Source organism: Hermetia illucens, chromosome 5 (genome assembly GCF_905115235.1).
Source record: "Hermetia illucens chromosome 5, iHerIll2.2.curated.20191125, whole genome shotgun sequence".
NCBI lineage: Eukaryota > Metazoa > Arthropoda > Insecta > Diptera > Stratiomyidae > Hermetia > Hermetia illucens.
Genome location: NC_051853.1, coordinates 69,668,501 through 69,692,910, shown reverse-complemented (window position 1 = coordinate 69,692,910; position 24,410 = coordinate 69,668,501). Strand labels below are relative to the sequence as shown.

General features: G+C 41.1%; 2 protein-coding genes across 3 annotated transcripts; both read left to right on the top strand.

Moving 5' to 3' along the window:
- Positions 1–10,603: 10,603 nt before the first annotated feature.
- On the top strand, positions 10,604–18,574 carry LOC119658451 (probable cytochrome P450 12a5, mitochondrial). Of its 2 annotated transcripts, none has more exons than XM_038065856.1 (6): positions 10,604–10,747; positions 16,456–16,573; positions 16,630–16,873; positions 16,942–17,058; positions 17,842–18,280; positions 18,350–18,574. In XM_038065856.1, exons 1-6 carry the CDS (start codon positions 10,673–10,675, stop codon positions 18,422–18,424), a joined length of 1,068 nt encoding a protein of 355 aa, XP_037921784.1. In that variant the 5' UTR covers positions 10,604–10,672; the 3' UTR covers positions 18,425–18,574. The 2 variants fall into 2 exon arrangements, with proteins under 2 accessions (XP_037921784.1, XP_037921785.1); XM_038065857.1 differs by lacking the exon at positions 10,604–10,747 and adding an exon at positions 10,849–11,046.
- On the top strand, positions 18,473–18,928 carry LOC119658129 (probable cytochrome P450 12c1, mitochondrial). Its single transcript, XM_038065397.1, has one exon. The coding sequence runs from the start codon at positions 18,473–18,475 to the stop codon at positions 18,926–18,928; it is 456 nt and encodes a 151-aa protein (XP_037921325.1).
- The last annotated feature ends 5,482 nt before the right edge of the window (positions 18,929–24,410 follow it).

Sequence of the window (24,410 nt, the reverse complement as noted above, 5' to 3'; positions counted from 1 at the left end):
GGTCTCTGCCGTCTAGAGATGCTCATCTCATGTACTCCTCGATGCAACCCTTTCACTATCCGAAGAAGTGAAGCTTCTTTGTAACAAGGATGTAGAGGTGAAGATGAAACGAGCTCTCACAGCTTATGTGTAGGTGAACCTTTGCTTCAACATGGGGACTTAGTCTTCAGGTAGTAATGTGGATGTTGTTATAATTAAGCCGATGTTTGCTTATATATTCGTAGTGTACTGAGGTAGGATGAAAGCAAGGAGTTTTCACTGTAAACTAAGGCCCACTGCAAATAGCTGTGTGTCTAGGTATTACCGGTGCCATGAGCATGACATCTGACGCAGCTCTAAATGCATTACTCAATTTACAGCCCTTGTATTTGTACACTCAGAGCACTGAAAACAGCTCATAAACTAATTTGATTGGAGCTATAAGGAAAATATGGAGGCGGGGGCATAGAACATTGAAAGAGTTATTAGGAGAACTGAACCCAGTTTTCGCAATGCTTTCTAATTTCCGAATTGTCATCGTTATCGTGTAACGAAGAGAAAACTGGGACAAACTAGAAGAACGCGTGGCAGGATATCATCATCATCAACGGCACAACAACCGGTATCCGGTCTAGGCCTGCCTTAATAAGGAACTCCAGACATCCCGGTTTTGCGTGTCAGGATATACAGTCGTATTCTACATTAATGTCTCAAAAATAGAACAGGGCTCTGGAATAGGAGTCTATATCTTTCAGGCTGCAGTGTATGCAACCCCAAAGCCGGCAACCAGGCTGATTGGCAAGTGGTTGAAACGCAGGCGCATCGCAATCTATAGCCAGAATCAAGCTGCATTAAGAACGTAGAAGTCCTTTGATTGCTCCAAAAATCGATCAGGAATTTAGAAATCAACTGAAGTCTGGTTTTAGAATTAATACGGTGGAACTACTCTGGGTATCCGGTCATTGTGATGTAGAGGGAAATGAAATCGCAGATGATTTAAAAAAATGTTCAATTTCCCCCATATCCGGTCCGGCCCAGCAATTGAGTCAGTAGCATTGGCTAATGCTGCTATCAAAAACTGGGAACAAATTTCCCATAATGACAGGCGTCAAGCTTTTCCTGTCGGAACCAAACAAACATACGGCAAAATTTATTCTGTCGAAAAGCAGGAAAACTTGCAGAAGCATTGTGGGCAATCACTAGCTGGGCATATGTTCAGAATAGGGATTTTTCAAGATGATACGTGCCCATGCTGTAATGAGGAAGGGGTATCCACGGAGCATTTTCACTGTGGGTGCCCTACCCATTGACGCATCAGACAAGATTATTGATGTGGATGTGTTGCAGCTGCAGCGAGTAGCACCACATTGACAAACGGAACTCAGCCGATACGATTAGACGGGGGAGTCGAGTGCAGACCACTAGGGTCTGAGTGTTCAGGGGCTTTGCCTCTCCCTCACTTCATACACATATACACGCCCCGCCTATGGATGCATTACACATCAGATTGTTGGTATTCACGTGATCCAGGTATATTGAGTAGCATCACATCCACTAACGGAAGTTCTGCGATGAAGAAACGTATCCGGAATATTGCATTAGACGGGAGAGTCGTGTATAGTGATAGTTCTTTCCCCCCAACTGATACACATAGGAACAGGAACGCAGAATAAAACTAGATATTTGGAACCACGATGGTTACACCTAAGTCTTGAAAAGAGGCCGGAAATTATAGGGGTTGCCCACCAAAAATAAAATAGAAAGAAAATGTTGGGGAGAATTGAAGTAATTCTTGATGTTTAGTGTTAGCTTATTCACCGAGTACCAATGCATCAAAGTGCAGGGAGACGAAGCGTAGGCAAGCAGTTTAAGTTCATCTATAATAAGTAAATATAGGAAGGAGAGAAATCTAATCAAAAATGGATGCTCGGGGGAATCCCGAAGGAAAAAAGAAGGCACGGTGTGAGCAACTGTTAAAAGGTGCTTTGCAGGATCGGTTAGAAAAGTAGGAGGCGAGCCATGTTATAAAGGAATTGGAGAAAGTTGAGCAAAGAGGGTTTAAATATTGAGGAGCCCATCGGAACTAGGTCCGACAATGATGTCAAGTTTATCAATGAAGAACCAAAAAACAATGGAATGAAGAGAAGTAAGAACAAGGTGAGTCGCAGGATTATTGGAATTGGCAGTGCAATAGCCAAATTGGTAGAAGCAGAGAAATTTTGAATAAAACTAAGGGAACTGAGAATATGTGACCAAAATGGCTTGAAATCGCCGAATTTTAAAGCGGCCAAGATCTCACCAATATTTTATCATCGAAAGGTTTCTGCATTACTGATAACATGATCCTGTTGAACTAACGCAGCTAAATTGAAGATTGCTGGTTTTGTTTTAAAATTTTTATTATTTTGGTGAAATCGAATAGTATAAAGGGGATCAATTACATAGGTCGACGGGGTAAGAAATTTACCAATGAATCGGTGCGGCTTTATGAACACTCAGTCAGAAAGAAAAATTGGATATTAAATCTTATTTTTGGGGATATATCACTCTAAATGGAGCTATCACGCTGTTGGGGAGCTAACCTTTGCAAACTTGATGGAAGAGAGGTGTTGTATTTCAATAATTGATCCGAGGAAATAGCGTACGCTTGCCTCGAGGCAGAGCTACTTTGATGGGGAGGTCACTTGTAATCCAAGACTACTGGTATGAACAGTCGAAGTACCTGGTTTGAGGACAATAACGTCTTGCGGTAGTGCGGAAGTGGAAGTCGATGCTTCATAGAAAACGGTTGGTTGCTGCATTGCGTGCACTAATGCAGCGACTTCAAATTGTGTCTCGCGCGGATAACAGACGAAACTAAATATATTCTGGATTTTTTTTTGGTTTGAATATAGAGGCCTCCTGCAGTCCCTATGGTTCAAACTGGTCGTATAGGTCCTTGTACTCTTTTGTTTTCCCGCATGCCCTTAAATCAATTTTTTATTTGGCTGCAAAAACGTGTTACCTTGGTTTCAACGGCCCTGTTCAGCTTCTATATGAGACTTCATTTTGGTTTATTTGGCTCCAGATAAGATTCTCCAACAGGATATCCCGATCGGGTGATATAAAAAAGTAATCCAATTCAGCGTCGTCACAATTCATAGTACCCAGCCTGTAGTCATTTTTCCATTTCTGTATTTTATTTTTATTGGTATTGTTATTTTCGTATATCAGATTTGACTGTTTCCTGCAATACGATTTCTGAAACTTCAAGAAGTATTTGGCGCATATCTTTTAAAATTATGTACTACCGCAACCTAATTGTCTTGCATATAACTTTAAATGGAGCGAGTAACCGAGAAATATTACTGGATGAGATTAGCTGGAATCATTGGCGAAGTTAAATGTGGTTTCCACGAAAACCAAGAACACATACGAGAATGTATACTGTTCGGGGAAAGTGCAAGAAAGGCCTGGAGGGATTCATATCCCTCTTTCTCTAGATAGGACCTGGATAGGCAGCACGTTACTGAATGTAACAACTCTATTGCAGACTACACCATAGACCTTGCTATACCACCCTTCTCCGAAAATCTTGAGGAGATTTAAAAGTAATTACTAAAGATCGGCAGCAATAAGTAACGTCGATACGATGTACGTACTAATATCGGAGTACATAGTGGTGATCCGGAGTCCGTTTGGATAATGAAAGGTTCCTGAATGTTCTTACAGCACATGCTGTCCTAGCAAACTCTAGTAGATGCACATTGAATGAAATGTGTCCCACGACAAGGGTTCTGAATGCAAAATGGACACTACAGCCAATCTGGAACTTTTCACGAAAAAGAAGTGAATCGAAATCGATAACGAACTAAAGATGTGTAGGTATGTCGTTTACAATTTCCCCATAAAAGTGTCAAGCACTTGTTACGTGCTAAATTTACATGTTTCGTCCCAAAATTACATTTAGTACGTGGCATAAAACGAAATAAGAGTAGTTCATGTGCATATTGTGTACGACGAAAAAAGGGAAATCTTTGTCAAGAAGTTATGATTCTGGTTTTTGTAAAATGCTGACAATAAAATGTTGGAAATTCGACGGTGAAAATGTGGTATGTGTTGGATAAAATGTAACACCGAATTTGTAGGGAATATATTATTTGTCGGGTTAGGTGGGAAAAGTAAATGACATATGTGTTAAGTTCCACATTTTAGAAAAGTAGAGTTAGGTATGGATTGAGTAACTTTCGTACTAGCATGGAATTTTCTTCTAAAAGCATTAGCAGGGATCGAGTGCCTCCACAATTGTGGACAATTAAGGTCCTGGCTGAAAAGGGGGAAAAAAGAAGTCACAATTGCCTAAGTGGGCATCAGCATTCATCCAGGAGGAATGAAGATTTATCTCAAACTATGGTGATGATGATTCCTAAGTCAACTATAATGCATCAGTTACCCTTTTCAGATAGTTAATTTACGCTGGAGTTTCAAGTTAGTCGAAATACTTCCGTAAAGAGCAGCTGCAATTTCAATGGTGCTAATTTTTCAAAGAAATATTATGTGCCAGGCGGCTGAAAATTGGGCGAGGCAGTCATCGCCAAGAGATTGAGCTCCCTCATTCTTTTTCGGAAAACCCCAATTATGAAAATGGCCCGGCCGACCTTTTGAAAATTACGATTTTAGTTGGAGATACACAACATTTTACTGGCAGCAGAGGAATGTCGTTCTACTACATATTAATCCAGTTACATAGAACTGTTTTATAACACACTTAAAAGTCTAGATCTAATCGGATTGATGTGTCAAAAATTATTATCTTATATATAAAGCTATTATAAAATCCTAATTTAACTCGGTAGATTGAACGAAACGTTCCTGACGTCGGTTTTAGGTACTTTGAACATCGTTTGTCATGACAACGCTGACAGATTGATTTGACAGGCGTTAGGCTGCAGAATGTTGGGCCTCGAGTTGGTTTCTGTAACTAAGCTAATGTTGAGAATTTTCTGGAAGGTGAAGTCGGCAAGAATTTTGCTACTGAAGGGAGGAATTCAAATTCATGGTTGACGAAAGCTTTTATGAAATAAACTGGAGCCTCTGGAGCACCATTTTTTTGTGTTAAGAAAGGGGCATCTTATAAAGCTTTATAATAGGGAACTGCTGCCTAAATGATCATTCAGAGATAATTAGGATGGTTAATTCTGCAGACTTTGCGAGCCAGAAGAAAAGATCGCTCCGCATACATGCACATTCTTTTTTCACTGAGTATAGTCATGTGGGGGTATCAAATAAAAGTCTTGATTAGTACTTTTCGCAACTGATATTGGCTTCGACGTCGCTTGCAAAGAAAAGGAGTGCGGGGGTCTGAAGAGTGTCAGTTACTTCAAGGCCACGTTCTCAGAAACTACCCAACCCAAATATCTTAAAAAAAAATATGGTAGTCTATGCATATGATGGCTAGATCAAAGTTGATAATAGTATATTACCATAATTATAAGTATATTTTCTGTAAATTGATTGGAAACCCCCCTATCTTTATCATAGAAGAACACCATGCTGTGTTAAATTTGGTGGAAATTGCACTATTATTGACACAATTAGAATGGGTCATTATTTTCACTTTTATGCATATTTCTTGCATTCTAAGGCTTTGAAAGTCAGTATTATACTAAAGTGAATGTTCTGACAAACTAAATGTATAAACATTAGCTAGGGACACCTCCCTACATGACGATGGACGATTTCTTAGTCTACTTAACGACGACATCTATGAGCGATACCACGACCGTCAAGTTGCGGATACAATCCGGCTCAACAGGTTGCGGTGGGCGGGTCACTTAATCCGTATGGATGAGGATGATCTAGCCTGGAAAGTCTATAAGGGCAATATCTATGGTAGAAAAAGAAGACGAGGGAGGCCCTGCCTGCGATGGAGTGATGGCGTAGGTCAGGATACCAGACAGCTTTTAGGGACATTGAATTGGTGGACCCCGGCACAAAACCGGGATGTCTGGAATTCCTTATTAATGCAGGCCTAGACCGGATACCGGTTGTTGCGCCGTTGATGATGATTGTGATGTAGGTGTTACAGAATGGACATTCATGTCTGGAGTTGTCAAATCTCCCATCAAACGTGTGGATAAGAGAAATCACGGTAGTGTTACCTTGGTAAAAGACTAACTATTAACGCGGAGATAAGGGTATTTGAAAAAAATGGTATTTCGGGGGTTTGTAAGGACAAAAGTCAACGGCGTCCATATATGCAATTATTACGCCTTCCTAGTGTAACTATAGCGTAATATGAGAAAATGGTAGATAGTTTGGTGTTGGATGTTAGACACCATAGCTCTAAAATAATTGCGGGCGATTTAATCGCGTGGGCATTGGAGTGAGGACATTAGAGCCAAATCCTAGATGAAATTTTCGAAGAATGGATTTTGTACTTGTTATAGTGGGGGCGTGCGTTCCGAGGCAGATAATTAGGCTCGATCGTCGATCTAACTTATCTCAGTACCTCGTTAACGAGAAGGATGGTCCAGTGGGATAGAACACTACATCCACAGTGATCTCCAGGCCACTTTTCTTGATATTAAAAACAGAGGAATTTGACGAATGTGCGGTGGAAGTAACAAAACCTGGATAGCCGACTGGTCCACTGGAAATTCCTGACGGCTTTAGAATCAGGTCACGACCCGAAGGGAACGGCGCAGAAAAAATTGGGTCAGTCATACCATCGGATAACTGATGCTTGCGATTCCACCATGCCGCGTCGACGTTTCTACCACACCAAACTACTAGCGAAACTGGGAAATTTCGCTGTTGAGATCATCGTGTCTGCGAGCAAGGAGACTTTGTCAAAGGATAAGAGGGAAACGAGAACTCCATGAGCGCTGCATACGCGATTATAATGAATAAAACTCATGGAACATAAATCACGCTAAGCAACCCACGACTTTTATTCAAAATAATTGCAGTTTTTTCCCACAGCACGGAGAAAGTGGACCTTAACCAAAAGTTCAATAGGACATCTTCTTGATCTTGGGACGAAGAACAAGGGATCTGTGTACGAATTAGAGGAGAAGACAGTTGCTCTGGTAGTGGACATCGTGAAATTGGTTGCTCAAATCAGGTCCACTTGGTTCATAAGCATATTTGAGTCATTCATGGTGCAAGCAATCCTGCCCAGTCGAAGAGACAGCGGTTAGTTTTACTATCGAAGCCCCAAAAATCGGGCGCACGCTCCTCATTTCGCATTGTCTTTTAGACACTATAGGGAAGATGTTGGAAAGGGTGATATACAATATGCTGTTTCCGTTCGTTGAGCTGGTGGGTGGCGTCAGATGTCACCAAGTGCTCCACAGTGCTGATGCTAGATGTCAGCAGTGCCTTTATGTCGGAAAACTGAGTTAGATTAAGGGCACTTCGGCTAAACTGAATGTCCTAGGCTACATAGCTCGGATAATCAAGAGTTACTTCTCGAATAGACTTTCTTGGTGCGGGACGGATGACGGGCTGAAAGAATAAGTTCTAACAGTGGATTTTTCGCAAAGGTTCTGTATTAGAACCAATGCTATGGAACATCATGTATGACGAAGTTTGAGTCAGGTAGGAATGATTAACTTCAATTTTGTAGGCGCATTATTTCTACCAGAGAACGAAAATGCATCCACCCAATGCGACTATGGACTTCCGAAAAGGAGGAATTTAGGAGGACCTTGAACGTACTAGGAAGCAGCAAACAAAACCTTAAAAAAACTAATACAAATCACAGGATTCCCACCTGGCAGATTTTTTTCTGTAACATCGCAGTAAATTTCATCTTGGCTCTAAGACCGAAATGCGCCGTAGCTCACTACGTCTAAAGAATTTAAATAAGGGCAGTCCCGCAGATGTATCTAACGAAGATGAGCAAGCTTATATTTTCTTAACAGTACACATACCGAATTTTCATTTAAAAAATTGTTCGATGTATACGATCATATTTTATACGTTAAAACGTGTAATTTGAAATTAGGCTAATCCATGTTCGATGACTTAGGATAACCCTCAAAATCATAACCTCAAATGACCTTCTATACATAACATGTGAGCGTTAGGGTTCACGCCTACGTACAGATACCAAAATCTAGTACAAACTCACACCTTTCCAAAGAAATATCATCATCATCAAAGGCGCAACAACCGGTATCCGGTCTAGGCCTGCCTTAATAAGGAACTCCAGACATCCCGGTTTTGTGCCAAGGTCAACCAATTCGATATGCCTAAAAGCTGTCAGGCGTCCTGACCTACGCCATCGCTCCATCTTAGGCAGGGTCTGCCTCGTCTTCTTTTTCTATTATAGATATTGCCCTTATAGACTTTCCGGGTGGGATCATCCTCATCCATACGGATTAAGTGACCCGTCCACCGTAACCTATTGAGCCGGATTTTATCCACAACCGGACGGTCATGATATCGCTCACAGATTTCGTCGTTATGTAGGCTACGGAATCGTCCATCCTCATGTAGGGGACCAAAAATTCTTCGGAGGGTTCTTCTCTCGAACACGGCCAAGAGTTCGCTATTTTTCTTGCTAAGAACCCAAGTTTCAGAGGAATACATGAGGACTGGCAAGATCATTGTCTTGTACAGTAAGAGGTTTGACCCTATGGTGAGATGTTTCGAGCGGAACAGTTTTTGTAAGCTAAAATAGGCTCTGTTGGCTGACAACAACCGTGCGCGGATTTCATCATCGTAGCTGTTATCGGTTGTGATTTTCGACCCTAGATAGGAGAAATTGTCAACGGTCTCAAAGTTATGTTCCTCTATTCTTATTCTTCCTGTTTGACCAGTACGGTTTGATGTTGTTGGTTGGTTCGTCTTCGGTGCTGACGTTACCACCATATACTTTGTCTTGCCTTCATTGATGTGCAACCCAAGATCTCGCGCCGATTACCGCCTGCTCGATCTGGATGAAGGCAGTTTGTACGTCTCGGGTGGTTCTTCCCATGATGTCGATATCGTCAGCATAGGCCATTAGTTGGGTGGACTTAAAGAGGATCATCCCTCTTGCATTTACATCAGCATCACGAATCACTTTCTCGAGGGCCAGGTTAAAGAGGACGAATGATAGCGCATCCCCTTGTCGTAGACCGTTGTTAATGTCGAATGGTCTTGAGAGTGATCCTGCTGCTTTTACCTGGCCTCACACATTGGTCAGGGTCAGCCTAGTCAGTCTTATTAATTTCGTCGGGATACCGAAGTCTTTCGCCACTGTGTACAGTTTTACCCTGGCTATGCTATCATAGGCGGCTTTAAAGTCGATGAATAGATGGTGCAACTGGTGTCCATATTCCAACAGCTTTCCATCGCTTGCCGCAGAGAGAAAATCTGATCTGTTACTGATTTGCCTGGAGTGAAGCCTCTTTGGTATGGGCCAATGATGTTCTGGGTGTATGGGGCTATCCGGCCTAGCAAGATAGCGTAGAATATCTTATAGATGGTATTCAGCAACGTGATACCTCTATAATTGCTGCACTGTGTGATATCTCCCTTTTTATGTATGAGACAGATAATGCCTCGTTGCCAATCGTCAGGCATTGATTCGTTATTACTCGGTATGCGGCATTCTTCCGTTCCGTTGCTAGCTTACATTCATCGTCGAACGCCATGTATGGCCATATTAATGATAATGTTCTTCAGGTGATTGTGAAGGTCATTTTTTAATGCTTCAGCTTCAGGGTCTCTGCTGACTGCGGTTATTGCGGCATCCATTTCCCTCTTATAGTTGTCGCGGAGGGCTTTGTTAAGGATGGCTTGAGTGTTAATTCTCACCTGATTGTCAGAGGGGATTCTAGGTGGTGTTGTTATTCGAGCTCGGAGCACCATGCCAACGAGATAGTGATCCGAGTCTATATTGGCCCCCTATATGTTCTGACATTCATCAAGGCTGAGAGGTGGCGGCGTTCGATCAACACGTGGTCAATTTGGTTGAAAGTGGTCCCGTCTGGAGAGGCCCACGCATGTTTGTGGACCGCTTTCCGCGCAAACCAGGTACTTCCAACAACCATTTCGTGTAACTCTGCTAGTTGAATAATCCGCAGTCCGTTATCATTTGTATTTTCGTGTAAGCTATGGGAACCAACGTATCGCCTGAATACGGGCTCCTGATAAAATCGCCAAGTATGACTTTGATATCATATCTGGGACAGGCTTCGAGGGTTCTTCTACTGCCTCGTAGAAGGTATCCTTCTCCGACTCTGCAGTCTCCTCTGTAGGGGCGTGAACGTTAATGAGGCTTATGTTTCTAAACTTTCCTCGCAAGCGCAGAATGTATAGCCGTTCGCTTATGTTTTCAAAGCCGATAACAGCAGGTTTCATGTTTTGGCTGACTAAGAAACCTCCTCCGAGCACATGGAATATAATTAATATAATATCAAACAGGCGGTGTAATGCATGGCAAACTAATTAGAGGAAGAATATGTCATAGCACGTGGAAACTACTCCGAAAATTCGCGATTTCGGTTGATGTTGCGTTCAAACCGCTCAGTTACGTACATATGTATCTAAATAGCTAGCGTTTCCTAAAAATGTGCTTATTCATGGTGATTACGTAGGTGAAGCAAAAGCTTCTCTGACTAGACAACATTGGAAAACTAGAAATATAAAATTTAGTTCCGCTCAGCTGTTCGTTCACTCCGTCCCCAAACAATCGCGTTACATTTGAATCGATTCCAAGATGATTCGGGTCGGTAGCTCGTTTGTACGAAATAATAGTCAGTGCACCTATTTAGTGAGATTATTTGCAACCCAGGTGAGTAAAGTGCTAGTTTTCCGCTGGTTTCTGGTAATTTAGAACGCAATACTACAGCCTAGGCTAGTCAAACTTGCTTTCGGAGACGTATGGAGAGCAGCTGGTGCCGGGCACCGCAAAGCTAATTTTACTTTCGTTTGGAATAGAAAAGCTACCAAATCACATGTAAATGTTTTGCTTTGGCTTTATTAGTTCCAATTTACGATGCATAGCTGTTGAACCACTTCACTTAGGGTCGTCATGAGTTTCTATGTAGTTATCTTTAGTGTTACACAATAGCTGAAATGATATCAAAATTGGTAATTATGGGGACAAACTTTGTACCTATTAATCTCTGGTTGTACATATACAAGTAATCGGCAACTGTGGGTGAAGCTGTCTAGTGTTGGTGAATGTTGAACATTGACTGGAAGAACGACCTTGTTATTGTGCTATTATTGGGCCGAAAGTTTTCTTCCAGAAATCTTACATTGAACTATTGAGAACTTGTGACTTATTCGTCGGTATTAAAAATAAAAATATTGGACATTATTAGGTACATATGTTTCATATTTCGCAACAATTTGAAGAATACATAATATATGCATACATTTATGTAAGGGCCGCATATCCACAGCTTAGGAGTTAGAGCCATGTAAACGGTGTTCGGCAATGGAATTTTTCAGATCATCCCCGGTGGTGGTTGAGCGCTTATGAAGAAAAAGGGGTCTTCAAGCCCGATAAAAACTCGTGGCGATCATCTTCTCTTTAACAAGGTATGGCATTTCAAAGGGGGTTTTTGATATCATCATGCTGAAGTTCGAATTTGCAACCTTACCTTAGGAGAGGAAGAGAGTTGTGATGATATACAGGTGGAGACCCGCTAGAGAATTGTGACGATTATGACCCTCTCTCCAACCTCTCTTGCAAATCGCGGCGATAATTGCTTTACCAAAATACTCTCTTTTGGGAGGGCCGCTACGAGTTTAAGCAGGCCTAGAAAGGAGACACCTTCTTCTTCTACTTTCATGATATCGAAATTCCCTTCCTCTCCTGGGGTGGTTTTTCCGGCGAATTTTTTCTATCGCTCCCTCCATTTTGAGGTTGCGGTTGTCAAATAAAACGCTAGCGTAATGATATCAAAGTACCGCAAAGTAGCCCCATAACTTGATGGGGCGGCGGCCTCAATTTTTGAATCGAGGTGAGGAAAGAGAACCGCTCGTTTTTCTCTCCGTGCCCTTCCTACCCGCTCTGGGTTGCTTCAAAGTTAAAACGTACCGTTTTTACCACAAACAAGTCCCACTTTGGGGAGTCTAGAAAGCTTGCTGCCCCTTTCACCCATGTACCACCCCCATTAAAATTTATACTTCACTATGATAATTGAAAAAAAACACTTTGAGGCCCCATAACTCTTGAGGGTGGCCGCCACGAATTTTCATCGGGGTTGAAGGGTTCATGAGCTCCCACTCCGGATGAAGTTTCAAACTTTAGCTGGCGTTTTTGTTTTGTCCGGTTCACACATTCAAACTTGTTTGTTTACAAATTTGATGACTAAAAGAAGTCCCCAGGCCTGAGTAACAGGGCCAGCACAAACTACTAGACTATCAGATGACAGTAAACACAACTATCGGATGTTTTGGAGATTAAGTGGCAACAAAAAACCTTGACAACCACCTGAACGGCATTATCATTGGTGCAGCCCTAAACATATTTGACCTCAGTTGCAAGAGAAGTTGTGTTGATTGTGTTGATGATGATTATAAGGTAGGAACGGGATAATGTTGCTTACGCGAGCAATTCTAGACACGCGAACTCCGCCGAGAAACGACTTTACAGGCTGAAGAAGCCTAGGAAAACTAACAAGCCTCTGAACTTAAGGGGGTCATCTCGTGTGTCGGATCCGCGGAATCGAATTTTTTTTTGAATCAATTGTATCTAGATTTAGTGTAGAATCTATGGGCAAACTTAGCACTTTCGCGCGAATTAACTGCTTCCAAAGCCATGCAAATAAGATGCTGACGTCATAATTAACGGGAATAATTGACATTCGCGTGAAATATTAAAATTCCATTCAAGAAGAATCTAATTCTCCCCAGCCTTTTTTAAGGTTAGCTCGCTCTTTTAGCATTAGCTCGCTCTTATACCGCCCACTTTTTAAGGTTTTGTGTAAAACAAAACCTTATTAAAATCGGTTTACTGTCTGTCTGTCTGTCCGTCTGTCTGTCTGTCTGTCTGTCTGTCCGTCACACGCATTTTTCTCGGAGACGATTATAGCGATTGACACCAAATTTGGTAGAAAGGTGGGAACTGTGAACGCTCACGCACACAGTGAATTATATCCTTTTACGTTGAATTTAAGAGGGGGTCCCCATACATGCAAAAGGGGGGTGTAACATTTCATCGCATATCAAATTAAAGGTCTCGATTAGTACTTTTCAAATCCGATCTTAGTTTTGACATTCGTTGGAAGGGTGGGGAGCGCGGGGGGTTGAAAGTGATCACTTCTTTAAGGGGGACATTCTCAGAAACTACAAAACCGAAAAATCTGAAAAAAATCAGGAGGCTGCCACTATATGGTGCCTGGGCTCCGAAATACCTTCCATGCCGATATCTGTTTAAATAAAGTTAATAATAGTATATTACTACAATTTTTTGTAATTAGTTAGAAACCCCCCTTAAGTTCATCCTAGTACCACGAAATTTTGCAGTGATATAGGCTATAATATAGAGCATGATTCTATCAAGTTTGGTGGAAATCGCACTATTACTAACAAAGTTATAATACCTCAAATTTGTTGCTTCTTTGAAAATTGAAGACTATGAATGTCAATATCACCCGAAAGTGGATACTCTCACATAATATATGGATATATTACGTGCTACGAACTAAGAAATACACAAAACCTTTCGTACCTGAAGCGTCCAGCTTCCGGTTTCCCGACTTGTTTATATTTGATGTAGGTTACATTCTTGGCATTTGCAAATAATAAACTCAGAGTGTGAAGCGTATGAGGTTGGCTATTATCAATACAGGGGTTTCCATCAAATGATTTATTTAAATCGCTTTCTAAAAAATAAGGGGTATTGAATTTTTTAGTCATGTGACACGGAGCTGTCGTGCACTCGCCGCTCCTCACATCTTTTTCTTTTTCTTCAGCTTTTGCCCCTTCACAAGCGAGGTCGGCTCGTCGTGATCGGTTTCGTTATTTCATTTGATCAAATGCCTGATCAGGATGTAATCGCGAGGCCTTTAAATCCCCATCCTGGGTATCAAGCCACCGTTGTTTCGGTCAGCTTTTTGGTTGTTTACCATTGACTTCGACGTTCAGACCAATATTGGTAAGTGAATTCTCGTTAGCGTGAATTACGTGACCAAACCATCGAAAACGCCTCTCTCGCAGTTTTTCCACGATCGGTGCAACCCCATATCGATCGGAGATATTTTCATTTCAGGCGTGATCAAAACGTGTCACGCCATTAGTCCCACGCAACATCTTCGTCTCCATTATTGCAAGACACCGTTCATTGTCTTTTATAATCGGCCAACACTCAGAACCATAGAGGGCGACAGGACGGAGGACATTGCGGTAAATTTTAGATTTGGGACGTGCGCTGATACGTCGATCACAGAGAACACCAGTTGTGAAATGCCACTTCATCCAGGTAGCGTTAATCCGTGAAGCAATTTCATTACGCAATTCTCCATTGGCTGATAGCATTGACTCGAGATACTTAAATCGCTGAGTTTTGGTAAACGCAGTAATCTGCCCCTCCAGATATCTAAATCGCTCAGTTCTGGCAATGGCAGTAACCTGCCCAGAACTGAGCGCTTTCAATATCTCGGGTCAATGCTCACATAGGGAAACACAAAACCTTTTATACCTGAAGCGTCAAGCTTCCGGTTTCCCGACTTGTTGAGTAGTGGTTTTTGCTCGTTGTAGTCCTCGCAGTATGCCAATGTTGACCTTGTTTCCACCGCTTGGCGCCCCAACTTTTCCCTTTATTTGTGTAATCACCTGGCTCTCAGTGTTTCGCATATTTGCCTTTGCTTAGTTGGCCAGTTTAAGGGTATGGAGATTAGGAGGTCCTCTACACCATAGCCCCCCGTAGCACGGTAAGCTTAAACTTACTCATAGAGACGGCAAAGCAAGAGTTCGAATACAGTCAGTTACCGCCGCCTACAAAATATCCAGTGGGCACCGATCGCATGACACCTTGGATTGAGGCAGGTGTTTTTCTATATCCCAGTCTATTTTTTGCCGTTTTGTTAATAGCAGGGTCACCTCGTATTGGGTGGACTCACTAACAACCTTGCGTGGGACATCGACTGTTCCGCACCAGAAGGTGAACTAAAGCTGGCAACTCGCAAAGGCTTCAAACGTTATCGGACATCTGCATCGGACGCTGTGATGCTTCCCGGAGGCCGCTGCAGTCACCATATCAGGGCCATATAAAGTTCTCGGGCGTAGAGAAGACTTGTTCAGACTGGATGTCGGAGGCAAGCCCAAGACGGTCTCCTTAGGAAGTCTTTCTTGCAGGGGGAGATGTCACTGGGACGAAGAGTGATCACCGCGTCTATCCCTTAGCTTCTGCTGCCAAGTAACACCGCCGCTGGATTTCTCTCAAAAAAACTCTGTGGAAGCGGACCGATGATCGGAAGGGGTGGAAGGCTCCATTGAACGCTGCGAGTGAGTGAGTAAAGTCGAATAGGCGTTGATCTCCAAACTCTTTCCGAGAAAAACCAGCGGGTTAGCCGAGACGCACGTTGTTTGTTGCGCTACCCTCAGCATGATCTGCTTGCGTAGCAGGACAGTTGGTCCCGTCATACCGTTGATCTTCATAATCTCCAAGAGTTCGTTAGCGGGGTCGAATTGATCCAAATCGTGATCTGGTTATTCTATAGAGCATGCGGTGGAAATCACAATCATCAAACAGAGTTATAATAGGTCAAACTTGTTACTTTATCGCAAATTTATCTGATACTACTAAATTGAATGCTCAAACAAACCAATTGCATAAATCTTACGAGCTAGGTACAAATGGGATAAATGCCTCTCAGATATGCTTATGAGAAATACATAAAAACTTTCGTACCTGAAGCATTCAGTTTCCGGTTTCTGGACTTGTTATATTATGTGTTAGGGCGAAGGGAACTAGTTGCGTGGGAATTTCTAGCAAATCTTTAAAATATAGTAACGTGCAATATTACTACCATTAGTTTTATTTTAGAAGGTATTGGTTCAGGGCCTGTTCGAAGACCAATTCTTCATCTATATAGGCACAGGTCCGGGGCCGTTCTACAATGTTTCACTAGATTAATTTTGAAATCTACTACAATGTATGCTACGTGCATTTTGACTCCTAGGTCTCCTTGTTTTTAATGGGTACATTTGATAGTTACATAGAAAGAAGTATGTTGACTGCTGCTTCTATCTCTATTTTTGGTTTCAAATGCTTGCATCCCTGCTTTATTTTTGAAACGAGTTACCTATATTATCGGTAGTAATATGTTAAAGAAGAGGTTGGAAAAAAATACGAGCCATAGAAGTAATACAAACTAGCTTGCAATACTGGCAAGATGCGATTTGGGAGGAAACTCTGAAGAAGAAACTTGGTATTATTGCATAAACATCACCAAAGGGAAGGAATATTCACGAAGTCAATTTTAAAATAAATAAAATAAGAATTGATCACCATCATGGGCAATTTTCACTTAATTTAACTTACAGGTTGCTGCCGCGTCTGTTGCGGAAACTCAACTTCAAAATGATTGGAATACGGCGCTACCATACGAAAAGATCTCGGGACCATCACGACTAACTTTAATAAAAGATAGTCTACCTGGAGGTTGCACAATCTCCATTCCTTTAATTACAATATGATCCGATTTGATCCATTCCTAGGAAAATTCACAACTCTAAATCTTGGCGATGTAATGGAACAGTACCGTCAGCAGTATGGAAATATTTTCAAAATGCCGGGAATGTTTGGAAAACCTGAAACGGTGCTTGTTTTTGATCCAAAAGATTTCGAAGCAATTTATCGTACTGAAGGAGTTTGGCCTGTTCGTCCCAGTTTGGAGACCGTCGCGTATTACAGGAAGAAGGTTCGACCAGATATTTTCTCCACCGGCGGATTGGGAGTTGAGTATGTCCGTTGAGATGAAGGCACATGTGTACGTTTTTCATTTTCAACTCTATTTAAATAATGAATAGGCAAGGAAAAGAATGGGCTGAATTCAGGACAGCCGTAAATCCGGTGATGATGCAGCCTAAGATCGTGAAACAATATATTCCACAAATCGACAAATTTATGGATGAATTTATTGTTCGGTAAGGTTATTGCGATACGCTCAAGGGAAAAGGGGTCTGAGATATAAAAAAAAAACTATTCTTTGTTTCAATCTTCTTCGGAGTATCTTATTTATTGATGCAAAATTTTCGTAAAAAAATATTTAGAATTAAGCCACTGGTAATGGTGAGAAGCGAGTCGTCTCAAAAAAAAAGTTCCTTTCCGGTATTCGGGATACTTCATGATTGCTACATCTGAAATTAAAAAAAGAAAAGATTTATTTAGGACATAAGTTTGTCGTGGATTTGAACGAAAGAATTAAGACAATATTTATTTTTAAGTTTATGGTAAAGGTGCAACCAAAAAACTCTGATTTCTTGTTCCAAATTTTTTTTTTTAATTAAAAAATAAGTTAAAGTTGGCGAAAAAATAAATCCTTAAGTTTGATACATGAATATAATGGAGAAATATTTTTTTTTTAAATTTACATAAAATCTTCGATTACAGCTCCTTAAAGCAACTGCGCAAGCGGAAGTATCCTTTTGCTTGATCCTACGACAAATTCTTTCCTTTTAAGAAGCAGCCTTGGTTTTGCGTGCTGCTTTCGATATGTGATTCTCGTTTTCGTCTCAATAAGTTTTGCTCCCAATAACGTTAAATTTTCTGACAATATTTCTTAGAAGTTTCAATATAACAAAATGATTTTCCGACCCCTTTCCCCCTCTTAATGCCTCTTAATTTCTGCATGGATGTTAAGATATGATTAATGACGTATTATTGTAGTAATATATTATATTATTATTGTATTAATGTACCATTTACAGAATGAAGAAAATTCGAGATTCAAATACATATGAACTACCGGAAAATTTCGAGGAAGAACTAAATAGGTGGTCTTTGGAGGCTATTTGCATAATAGCCCTCGATACACGCCTTGGAATTATGGGAAAATTGGACAAAAATAGTAAAGAACATGAATTTATAAACGCTGTGAAAAGATTCTTTTATTTGATGTCCGTTCTTGACCTGAAACCGTCAATGTGGAAAGTATTTCCCACTCCAGACTTCAAGGAAATGATGCGCGTTTTAGATGTTATAACAGATTTCAGTTTCCACCATGTAGATGAAGCGAAGAAACGTTTGGAATCCCAAGTGAATAAAAAAAGTGAAAAAGAACAAAGCGTTCTTGAGAAGCTTATCAAAATCAATCCAAATGTAGCTACAATTATGGCTAACGATATGGTTACAGCAGGTGTTGACACAGTAAGTTCCTATAATTAGAAGTAGGCAAACGAAGATATTCGTCAAAATTAAATTTAATTTGTTTTACAGACGAGTTCGGCGGCAACTAGCGTCTTATTTACCCTAGCAAAGAATCCCGATAAGCAAAATATCCTTCGTAATTAACTACGGAAAATTCTCCCCGAAAAAGATAGTCCTTTAACTCCACAAAACATGTCTAATTTACCATACCTTCGAGCATGCATTAAGGAATCGTTGAGAGTCTTGCCTGTGGTCATTGGAAATTCCCGAAAAACTGGGAAAGATTTAGTACTGAAAGGTCACAAGGTACCTAAAGGAACAAATGTTTTGTTGGTATCTGCACATACTCAAGTGGATGAAAGATTATATACCGGCGGGGAAAAGTTCATACCTGAACGATGGCTCAAAAATCAGGAATCTGACCTCAGCAAAGAAGCGAAAAATGTTAGTGCGTTCACATTTCTTCCATTTGGTTTCGGACCCCGAATGTGTATTGGACGACGTTTCGCTGAACTGGAAATAGAAGTGTTTATATCGAAGATCATTCGGAACTTTTATGTTGGATGGGAGCTACCTGATTTGAAGTTTAAAACTGTAGGGATAAATGTCCCTAACGGAAAACTGCAATTTAAAATTAAGGATGTATGATAGAAAATTAGATTTGAATGTAATAATCGACAGGAGCAGAGTTCCTTGTTTTGCAAGGGATTCTTTCTCCCTTTCGACCGAATTGGAGCAGAATTTAGTAAATTTGCACAATAAGATAAGGTTTTTATTTATTAGTTTTTGAACCAATGGCATTATCATGGAGGCTAGGAAAGCTTTTGTTATTGTCAATCCACCAATGATCTTACCGGTTGATCTTTTGTTTTTGCTATCCTCAGTATCTAAAATTTGTTTTTATTATTGTCCATAAATTGTGATACATTGAAAATTTTTTTGCAAGAAAAGTTTATATCTATTTCTTATGGCTGAAAATTTATCAAAATAAAGCAAATGCAGTATTCGGTTCATTGTTTTTTTTTCTACTCTACAGTCTCCGAGAAAAATGCGTGTGACGGACAGACAGACAGTACAGTGCAGTACATTTAAATCCCAACGAAGGTCCGGTAGTGGTAAATGAGGAGGTTCTAGACGTAGCGAAAAGATTAACTGAAAAAAAGATTCCGGATGGAATCCCTAATATTGCCCTGGAAGTAGCGCCAGGTATTTTGGCTCAAGTTTTCACGGCATGCCTTACGGAAGGAGAATTCCCCGAGCAATGGAAGCTACAAAAGTTCATACTCATTCTGAAAGTAGGCAAACCATTGGGTGACCCCTCCTCATGTAGACCGATATGTCTGGTCAATACCATTGCTAAATTATTTGAACGAGTAAGCAGTCGGTTGTATCTGCTCGCTGTTGCGGAAAAGGAAGGAGGCTTTTCCGACAAACAATTCGGATTTCGTAAGGCGAAATCAACTGTTGACGCAATCAGCATGGTGACTAGTTTGGCTTAGGCAGCAATACAAGAACGAAAATGCTGCCCAGTAATAACCCTCAACATAAAAAATGCTGTCAATAGTGCAAAATGGAAAAAAAATCATCCAGACACTCGACAAGCTATAGGCCGCGAAATATATTGTACGCATTGTGGTTGAGTTTCGCCTTGAGAGAAGACTTTACTGCGACTCGGACGATGGGCTAAAAATATTCCCGACAACTTGCAGGGTGCCAAAGGGGCGGGTGAATGGTGTATCGACTAAGTGCACTCCGGGTAAGAAGTGCGTACCGGACATCATCAGGAGAAGCAGCATATTTACTAACAGGGATGCACCCCATAAACATTTTGGCGAATGAAGGCCGCGACTCTACGACAAAACGTATGCAGCTGGGGAGTCTAGAACATTTCAACGGTAGTTGGCACGGTGGGAATCTATCGAAGAGTAGCAAAAGCGATAGGACGAGTCACAAACTGGTCGTTGGACATACCGCATCATTCCGGATATTCGGAGATGGTTTGAACGAAGCCATGGTTAATTAAACTGCGAGTTAACGCAATTCTTAAGCGGACATGGAGGTTATCGTGCTTATTTACAACGATTTGGTCATGACGAGTCACCATATTGCCCAAGATGTGGTAACGTGGCTGAGAATGCGGAGCATGTCATATTTTATTGCCCCAGGTTCACTGTGCACCGAACAAGAATCGAAGCAATCGCAAACAGGTGCTTAACATCCGAAAACGTTGTGGAGTTCATGCTGGAGTCAACGGCTGCCTGGAACCAGATTGTAAAGGAACTGCAAGCTATTCACCAACAGTTTAGGCAGGAAGAACTACAACGAAAACAAGGAAGGGAGAGAACCATAATGAGCCGCAGTTAAAACCTGATCCAGCTCCGCGACGCAATACTTTGTAGGATTCGTTTTGAGAAGAAGAAAGAAAGAAAGAAGAAACCGTAAAGCCGTCGTCGCTTGACTTTTTTTTAACTTTGTAGGAGTTCCGTAGGAAGAGTGCAATTAGAAGGAGGTGGTTTTAGTGAGTAGAAGTCTCCCATAACTGCGTGACTGGAGCTAGCAGTAGGTTTTGAACCTTTCCACCTTCCAACGCCGAAAAAAAAGACAAACGGACAGACGGACAGACATAGAACCGATTTTAATAAGGTTTTGTTTTACATAAAACGTTAAAAAGGGATAATGCACCTATCAGAGCGAGGATTACATTCTCATTGTTAACAAGCAAAATAAGAAATACATATTCATAACACAACATCGAAGTATTAAGTACAAGCGCTAACTGGCAACTGAGGACTAAGCTAGATTCTGCCAAAGACAAATTTGAAAAAAGTAGGAATGAGTGAAATGTATAAGGTCAGCTGCCCGGAATGTGAAAAAGTGTATATTGGTCAGACTAAAAGGCTAATGACAACAAGATTCGAGGAACACATAAGAGAGTACACCATATTATATTATAAAGCAGGTGAGGAAAACACACTTTTTGGATGCAGCGGAAAGCATATGTATCATCAAAGAAAGGAGGCAGGTAACCTTAAATCACCATGAAGGAAACTGCGCAACTTGCTTGGTAAAAAGTATGCAACAGGTATTAAAAATTAAGGGAAAAACCGGAAAGATGGGAACAATGGAAAACAATTACAGAGTAATTCATCATTATCATCAACGGCGTAACAACCGGTATCCGGTCTAGGCCTGACTTAATAAGCAGCTCCAGACATCCCGATTTGCCCCGAGGTCCACCAATTCGATATCCCTAAAAGCTGTTTGGCGTCCTGGCCTACGCCATCGCTCCATCTCAGGCAGGGTCTGCCTCGTCTTCTTTTTCTACCATAGATATTGCCCTTATAGACTTTTCGGGCAGGATCATCCTCTTTCATACGGATTGGGTGACCCGCCCACCGCAATCTATTGAGCCGGATTTTATCCACAATCTGATGGTCGTGGTATCGCTCATAGATTTCGTCGTTATGTAGGCTACGGAATCGTCCATCCTCATGTAGGGGGCCAAAAATTCTTCGGAGGATTCTTCTCTCGAACACGGCCAAGAGTTCGCAATTTTTCTTGCTAAGAACCCAAGTTTCCGAGGAATACATGAGGACTGGCAAGATCATTGTCTTGTACAGTAAGAGCTTCGACCCTGTGGTGAAACGTTTCGAGCGGAACAGTTTTTGTAAGCTGAAATAGGCTCTGTTGGCTGACAACAACCGTGCGTGGATTTCATCGTCGTACTCTAGATAGGAGAAATTATCAACGGTCTCAAAATTGTAGTCTCCTATCTGTATTCTTCCTGTTGCAGTGCGGTTTGATGTTGTTGGTTGGTTGGTTTTTTGTGCTAACGTTGCCACCATATATTTTGCCTTGCCATTGATGTGCAGCTCAAGATCTCGCGCCGCCTGCTCGATATCGTCAGCATAGGCCAGTAGTTGGGTGGAATTAAAAAGTATTGTACCTCTTGCATTTACCTCAGCATCACGGATCACTTTCTCCAGGGCCAGGTTAAAGAGGACTCATGATAGGGCATCTCCTTGTCGTAGACCGTTGTTGATGTCGAATGGTCTTGAGAGTGATCCTGCTGCTTTTATCTGGCCTCACACATTGGTCAGGGTCAGCCTAGTCAGTCTTATTAATTTCGTCCGGATACCGAATTCTCTCATGGCCGTGTACAGTTTTACCCTGGCTATGCTATCATAGGCGGCTTTAAAGTCGATGAACAGATGGTGCAACTGTTGCCCATATTCCAACAGTTTTTCCATCGCTTGCCGCACAGAGAAAATCTGATCTGTTGCTGATTTACCAGGAGTGAAGCCTCTTTAGTATGGGCGGATGATGTTGTGGGCGTATGGAGCTATCCGGCCTAGCAAGATAGCGGAAAATTTTTTATCCAAAATTAATGCGTTTTTTAAAGTAATCATTTAATTGAAATATTGATATGATATTTTAGGACATAACTTTTATTTATTTAAAAAATATGCTTAAATCAGTACAAATTCCCTGATCCACTGTATCACACTAGGTCTCAGGAGAGTTCTGCCATCCACCGTCTCGCTCTCGAAGTTCACAATTCACCGGCCGTTAATTAGCTGTCCCCCACGAACGGATTCTCATGCCGCTACGATCGCCTTTAATTTAATTTAAGGCAATTGCACATTATAGAATGCATTATTTGAGCAAATTAATACAGGAAAAGGTGAATGAAATTCCGTTCCTGTTGCGAAGCCGCGGCCACTACAAGTTTTATTTTTTTGGAAATTATAAATAGATAAGTTTTTCATGCTTATCTGTAAGAAATATCCTGTAAATATTGTAATAGATATGAAACAAATCAGTAACTTTATCATCGGTTCGTTTTTGTATGCATTTTGCATGAATGATCCTTGTTTCTTGTTTATCTGTCCTAGTTTTTTACATGCTTGTATAAACGATTGAAAACTGTTTTCTATTGTTGATTCGCTTGCTGATCACATCCGCCTGTAGTCGAATTTTGGCACATTATATTATAGTATATCGCGAAACAAGTCGCCCTTAATTTGAAGAAATGCATCTCATAATGATATTCACTAAAAACCTCCTTCTCGGCACCCGTTTATCATTTTGATGGTCAACCTTTAACAGTGTTTGCCTCTTGCAGGTATTTTTGTGTCGTCCTACTCAGCAAAACTTCTAGAATTCTCGGTTTTATCCTTTATTCCAAAATATCTATTTTTCTGACATTCTTTATAATTTCTTCATCTGCAATATGTAGTTCCTTTGCCATAATTGTGATTGAAATACAATAAAATTTGCTCAAAAGAGGTTTATCGATCCCTTACCTGTAAAAGGAACCTTCCCAACTCTACTTATACTGATTATCGGGCTTTCCTTAATCTGCCATCACTGCAACCTCGAAAATCCTTGAATGGCGCATGTATCCTTAATAATGGCTTGATCAACGTTGACTTTTTAGTACCAACGATATTTCACAATATCACATTTTTCTGACTGACAAAAACACTGATCAAGTCGGGAAACCGGAAGCTGGGCGCTGAAAGGTTTTGTTTGCTTCTTGTGTGAGTACATTTGAGTGTAGAACTATCCCTACGTACAAATGTACGCAGCCCGTTAAAAATATGCATTTAGCACATCAGATTTAGTACTTCGGGTTGTAAATTTACACGGTGAAAACAACTTTGAGCTACTGTAACTATGGAGATATATGGAGAGTATTTTGAGGCCTGGGCACCGTATAGAGGCAGCTTCATGATTTTTTCAGAATTTTCAGTTGGGTAGTTTCTGAGAATGGCTCCGTTAAAGAAACCATCACTTTGCACCCCTCCCACTCCCTGAATTTTCAACAAATGTCAAAACTAGGACCGGCTTCGAAAAGTACTAATGGAGACCTTTCATTTGATACCCCACATGACTATATTTGGTGGAAAAAAATGTTACACCCCCTTTTACATTTATGGGGACTTCCCTAAATCTCAACGTAGGAGAATATCACTGACTGCATGTCTGGGGGTCCACAGTTCCCACCTTCTCACCAAATTTCGTGTCAATCGGTATAGCCGTTTCTGACAAAAATGGGCCTGTGACAGACAAACAGACAGACAGACATTGAACCGATTTTAATAAAGTTTTGTTTTACAAACAAAAC